The sequence below is a fragment of the Lactuca sativa genome, chromosome 8 (genome assembly GCF_002870075.4).
Source record: "Lactuca sativa cultivar Salinas chromosome 8, Lsat_Salinas_v11, whole genome shotgun sequence".
Classification (NCBI taxonomy): Eukaryota; Viridiplantae; Streptophyta; class Magnoliopsida; order Asterales; family Asteraceae; genus Lactuca; species Lactuca sativa.
This window is the reverse complement of record NC_056630.2, coordinates 288,782,502-288,789,251: the sequence shown is the minus strand read 5'-3', so window position 1 is coordinate 288,789,251 and position 6,750 is coordinate 288,782,502. Positions and strand designations below refer to the sequence as shown.

At 34.9% G+C, this 6,750-nt stretch overlaps 1 protein-coding gene across 1 annotated transcript; it reads right to left on the bottom strand.

Annotated features, from left to right (window-relative positions):
• Window positions 1-917: 917 nt before the first annotated feature.
• Window positions 918-6,145, bottom strand: LOC111916963 (coilin). Its single transcript, XM_023912609.3, has 15 exons — window positions 4,583-6,145; window positions 3,851-3,915; window positions 3,491-3,754; window positions 3,209-3,379; window positions 2,943-3,116; window positions 2,781-2,853; window positions 2,623-2,697; window positions 2,499-2,549; window positions 2,298-2,409; window positions 2,189-2,220; window positions 1,918-2,106; window positions 1,755-1,826; window positions 1,534-1,668; window positions 1,325-1,448; window positions 918-1,232 (listed from the first exon to the last, which is right to left on the bottom strand). The coding sequence occupies exons 1-15, from the start codon at window positions 4,778-4,780 to the stop codon at window positions 1,015-1,017; spliced, it is 1,953 nt and encodes a 650-aa protein (XP_023768377.1). The 5' UTR covers window positions 4,781-6,145; the 3' UTR covers window positions 918-1,014.
• Between the last annotated feature and the right edge of the window lie 605 nt (window positions 6,146-6,750).

The window sequence follows — 6,750 nt, the reverse complement described above, 5'->3', positions numbered from 1 at the left end:
TTGAAATATTTCAGCTTTGATAGCTCAACTTTGAAGGATTGTAATTCACTGTATATAATATCAAAATCAACAAAATTATAGTCCAAATTCATCTACAAACTGTAAACTAAATGTTGGAAAAAACCACAGGTTAATCTGACTTAAAACGAATGAGTTATGATTGTTTAAAAATTTTCACAGATTACAACTTTTAAAAATCTTGCTGAAAAGCTGAAATTTTTCAGAGTTGATAGCTCAACTTTGAAAGACCGTAACTCATTGAATATAATACCAAAATCAACAAAATTATAATTTAAATTCATCTAGAAACTATAAATTAAACGTTGGAAAAACCGCATGTCAATCCGATTTAAAACGAATGAGTTATGGTTGTTTAAACAATTTCACATATTACAAATATTTTTTTTAAATCGGGTCCAACGGGTTCTAAACTCGGTAAAACCGGACCGGACCAGAAAAAAAAAACTAGACCGGTTTTGATAGATTCCTAGAACCGAAAACCGGCCCAGGGGTTTAAAAAAATGATCCAGCTCGCCGGTCCGGTCCGGTCCGGTCCAAATGTTCACCCCTAATATGCTATACATATATCAACTAGCGATCATAATTCCATAAGCTTCTATGTGTGTGTGTGTAAGTTATTATAATAGTAAAGATAGTTTAAATAAATAAAATACTAAAATGAAAAGCATTGTTTAATATTAAATATAACTTTGCAATGCTTTCCATATTTTCAAGAAGATGGTTTATGTAGCATACAAAATTGAAGATAAGTAATTGCTAGATGGCGATGAGGGTGGTCTAAGTTTCCAAAATCTTAAATTCACATGGTGTTTTTTTTTTCGAAACATTATATCTGTTCAAATAACACTCAAAATTTGTGCAAGACTTGAAGAAAGCATACCAAAAAAAAAAAAACAAATCCTGAAAACATACACACCAATTTAAGTCCAATTTCCTTGTATCACAAAAAAAAAACAGTATTTAAAGAAGAAAAAAAAAAGGTTGGGATGATTTTTATATGTTATTGTTTGATCTTAATAAAGCCATTGTTGGACCAAGTGCACTTCCTCTTAAGGCTCTATATGACCATCGATTCCATTCAGAATCCTTCTTCTTCTTCATCTCTTCATTTGCTTCCATTACTAATTCTGATTTCTTTTTGTTTAATGCCTCCATCACCTCACTCCATGTCTTATCATTATTCCCTTCTTTCTTTCTTTTTACTTCACAAACTAATAAACAATCCATCCATTAATCTCATATATTCCCTTATTCTGTGATTTTATCTATTCAAGAATTATTGACAACTAGTTATAAAATATACCTGGACTTGGGTCCTTAGAGATCAAATTTACTCCATCACCCTGAGTTACAGTTTGACTTTGACCAACTCCATTACTTTGCATTTGCTTCACACTACGCACATCAACAAGACCTGTAAAATCGATCTGCACACAACAAGGGCAAATTCGGAAACCAAAAATGAATCAGAAAGCTGTTACTTTAAGCAACACAACATATGACAAGACATACTTCTAAACTTCCATCTTCTTTATAAAGAGAGTAATTATCTGGGCCCTCTTCATCCATCTTATCAAAAAGAATAGGATACTCTGCCACCGGATTCAGAACTATGTTATTGGAATCAAAATGTGATACTTTTCCAACCTGTAATGGAAATTCAAATTTTAATTTTTAATTATAAATTATAAAACAAAATTGGTGTTGTTATGATTTGTGGTTAAAAGATGTACTCTGTAGGAAGAGAGCTCAGGAGTCCAAGAAGATGATAATTCCACAAGTCTGTATGCAATCACATCACCTTCCTACAAAATGTTTGGTTGATTGGGTGGAGAGGAATGGAATTGCAAATGAATGGAATGGAATTGGGAAATGGAATGGAAAAGGGAAAGAGACCTTAGGTGAGGTGCATAGAGGGAGATTCTCAAAGTCATTGAGGTCAACCACTGTGTCTACATTCAAAATTGGAGAGGATTCTTCTTTGCTTGATGTTTGGGACTCGATCTTTCTAGAAGCTGAATACTTTTCTAATCCCCATTTTTGACCCTTTTTCTTGCTCGTGATTCCATTCCATTCAAAAGCTACCTGAAGTGTACAACTCAGGAATTCAATCAAGAAAACCACTTACAAAATTACAATATAAGAAGCTAATCATTCCCAAACATACATCTGCTACTTCAATCTCTCTTCCATCTTCATCTGTTCAACAAAGAAACCATAAAAATGTCATCTTATCTCTCTCTCTCTCTCTTTCACACACACACACACGCACATACCTTCATCAAGAGGTTCAAAGCGAATATGACCTGGCTTGACTACACAAGCAACAAGTTGAGCATCTGTATTCCCATTACATTTTCTTTTTTCTTCTTCTATCAAATTCTTTTCCTGATTGAGAAAACAAACATTTATAAATGGATGATTTGTTTACATCTTAGGGCACAAACCACATATTTTTCAAATATAAAATTACTAACATGCCCCTTCGGGTGGTCATTTGTCCCTTCTAGATGGGTATCAGTATCAGGCTGCAGATTGAGATTGCAAGAAATGAATCAGCAGTTCATTGAGAAATAAATTTGAAGAAATAGTTTTGTTTACCTTTTGTGAAATTTTATTAAGTTCTCGCTTCCATTGTCTCTTAGCCTTTTTCCTTCTAGCACTTCTACTAGGGCCCTAAGGATTCATACCAAAAGTTAATTAGCATCATTAATAAGCAAATAAAAATGCTGTATTTGTTTAACTAAGCATGAAAAGACCTTTTTAGCCTCATCGGGTGAAGTAGAGGCTTGTTCAATTCCTTGGACATTGTCTTCTTGATGTTCTTCACTCCTACATAAATTAGACAGATGGAGAATCATTCCTACATAATTCTAACACTAGTCTATATACACATACATGGCATCAAGATTACAAATTACCTCTTTGTCCTTCGAGAAGATTTAACCTTTTCGTCACTTATTTCATCATCTTCCTTCTTTAGTTCCTCATTTGGTTTAATCTTCTTCTTGGTAATGATTTTATCATCATCAATGTTGCAAATTTCATCTCTAACTTCACCTTCATCACCACTTGCCACCCTGTGTTTCTTCTTCCTATGAAACCCAAAGAGACCCCAAGAACAAATTTAATAAGGAACAAGAAAACTTATATGTATAAATGTATATATATATATATTATGAATTACCTCTTCACCTTGGGAGGAGATTTAACCTCTACAAGGATTGTTTCAACACTCCCCTTCTCCTTGCTTGGTTTAATGATTTTCATGGGACAAAATTTGTCATTATTAATGTTGTTGTCCTCTGTCACAACTTCATCTTCAACTCCATCCATCATTGATCGGTGTTTCTTCTTCCTATGTTCCACAAAATCAAACTCATGTAACACAAAAACGAATAAACTTGAAAGTCAACTTTATCATAAATATAACACAAAAACGATATGAACATTAGATTGCATGACTTACTTTGATGAGCTCCTAGATGTTTTAGAGGCTTTTCTTTTCTTGGAAGCTGTTTGTATAGGTGAAGGTTCATCTTCCAACTTTTCATCTTCAGCATCCTCAGATTCACTTTGGTATCCTCCAGTTTCCTTATCAAACTCTTCATTTGCTAGAAGTAACATGCCATTATTTACAGGTTGCTTCCTGTTGACTTCTGGATAGTCAAGTAAATTACCAGCATTTGCCCCCTCTATTGCTTCAGCCAAAGCCATTTCTTTTCTTTTCACACTGAAGTAACAAACAAACATATGTCCACTTGTTAAAGAACTAGTTACATGTTTTGTATGAAGAAAGTAGTAAAAAGTTAAAAAAAATAAAGCTGACCAAATTATTTCCTTGTCCTTCAAGATTCGAGTTGACTCAGATGGGGGCAATACAAAGTCTTCCATCTGCAAGAGGTAGAAAATAGAAGATACTTACTTTGAAAACCATCAGTGACCATAATAGGGTAAAAACACTATTTTGTTGCAGTCTTGCAGAGTTCAAGTCAAATGGATCTAGTTTCTGTTCAAAACTCACAGGGACATGGGAGAGTTGGTATTATCTCCTCCCACATGGACTGTATGTGAACTGTGAGGCCATGGTAGTAGGCTAATAATAAACTCCACGCATGGATTTAATTATTTAAAGGTTATCTACACTGGTTTGATGTTCAATACAAGAATTCAGCTATTTCAGGGATAGAATGCATTGCTCATTTCACTAAGTTAAGGTAAAACTGACATTGTAAACAGAGGTTAGGATAACAATTCTGTGTCACTTGATGATCACAATAGCTGTTCAAAGGAGAAGAAGAAGAAGAAAAGGAGGAGAAAGAAGAAACAAAACCTAATCCGAACCACTAACAAAAATATTCACCACAGGGCCATTGTGATTTTCAGTTTTGATTGTTTATTAGATAAAAAACTAATAAGAGTGTATTTAATTTTTACCCCAAATTATATTTTAGAGGAAACGCATCCCCTTTCTTATTGTGTAATTTAAAGAGAAATGAGGTTTTGTGATTTTCTGCATCAACATCAACATATTGGGGTACATAGGGAGATAGAGAATTACATAGAGGAGGATGCCATTAGGGCACGAGCGACGAAGGTTGAAAATGTGAAGAAGATGATTACAGACGTCGGAGATTTTCGGATGTTGTTGTGGCTCAATTAGAAGCCAGCTCTGGTTCATACCATAGGAGCGCTGTGTTTCGCTAAGAACCGAACGATCTTCGAACACCAAACGAAGCCTTAATGACTGCGTCTCCATTTGTAACAACACTTTGTGCACCGGTAGAGCGTGTAAGATGATAATAGGCCAAGTGAGAAAAAAGAGAGAGGACCGCCGTTCGCCACCGCTCTAAAACCCCACCATCATAAACCTCTGTATCAGAGTGGTAGGCAGTAGTGCAGTGATGATGCCTTCTATATCCCTCAAGACCTCCTCTACATATCAAGACGACACCGTATCCGAATATCACTTATCACTTATGGTACTAGAGTAGACTATGACTAGTAGTTCATTTGACAAATTGTCTCAAAATAATTTACAGGCAGAGAATTTAAAATTCACCCCCAAATATTATAGTATCAGTAATTATATGTGTATAACCACAATAACAATATATAAGTGTCTAAGGGTACATGTTCAAAATTTTCTTAGACAAAACTGCAAATTTGGTCCCATGGTATTTAAAAAACTTTGGATAGGGTCAAAAAGTTTTCAACTTGCATGAAAGGTCCAAAATTAAGGTTTTTCTAGATTTTTGGTCCTTGGAGAACTTGAAAAGACTGTTTTGCCCTTTTTATTTTTATTTTTGAATAATTTTATATTTCTTTTAATAATTTATTAATTAAAAAATAAAAATAAAAGTATTATTCCCCTAGTCACCCCACCCTACGTTCTCTCTTTCTCACCCTCTTCGTCTTCTCCAACCATCCCTCCTAAAAACCCTAAAATCCATAATCAACCCCAACAACTTTGATTAAGGTGAGAGTAGGGCTCCAATCTTTGTCTCATTCCATAACGTAAACCTATTCTTCATCGATTTCGAGGTTTTTGCAGTCCGGGCATGAGAGGAGACGATACCAAAGACGCGGATTAAACAAGCGATGGTGAGGTCGTTATGCATTCCGGCGGGAGACGAGATTGGTTGTGGGTTCTGTCGTGTGGTGTTTTAGATGGGGTGTTAGTGGCAGCATCGGTTTCATCTACACCATTCTCTTCATTACCTACAAATATACCACTTCAAGTGATTTCCTTTAACTTGTAGCCTGAAACCGGTTCCCTGGAAATCACTACACATATTTCGATTAACAAGATATCTCTATTCAGATCTGTTAACAACATTTTGTATAAAAAAGAGTATGTTCGTCACTATTTTTGAAGGAATCATAAAGAAACTCGCATCTCGAAGAACATTGTATGACTGGTACTTCGATTGATGCAATTTGGGGAAGGATGTGGGGATATGGAGTACCTCAGCTTCAAAATCATCTAGATCTTATTTCTTAACAACATTTCCAGCGACATAAACAACTTTTTCGGGAAGAATATACAAGACCCACTTAGTTATCTAGGAACTAGTTGAACGAATCTTGATTTGAGAGAGAGAGTGAGAGAGAGAGAGAGAGAGAGAGACAGAGTGTGTGGATAATCCTTTTCTTTTTATTTTTAAGTTAAATTGGTATAAAAGTAATTATAAAAATATAAAAAAGGAAATAAAAGGGCATATCTGTGTTTTCAAGTTTTTTTGGACCAAAAACACAGAAAAACATTGATTTTGGACTTTCTATGCAAGTGGAAAAGTTTTTGGACCTCATCCAAAGTTTTTTGAATACCACAAGGACCATTCTTACAGTTTTGTCATTTTCTTATGACTATTTCTATTGACAGGTTTTTGTCAACATATATCGTTAGTGAATTATCGTGCTATCATCAAGTATTGCCTTCTGATCCATTTATTTCTTATTGATGAGACATGTCATGTTTGTCGCAAGGCATGCTTAGACTCCTTTGGAGAGCATGTAATTCATTGTAAAGAGCTTTCAGGTTTCAAGTACCGACACGATCTGGTTAGGAATGTTCTTTTCAACATATTTAGGCACATTGGGGTTTATGTCGTGAAAGAGATACATATGGACTTTCTGACTAACTTGTTGGAAGGAAGATCAACACTTAGCCCAAGTGACGTTTAAGTTTTTGGATGGGTTTAGAAGAAGCATACATGTGTGGATCTG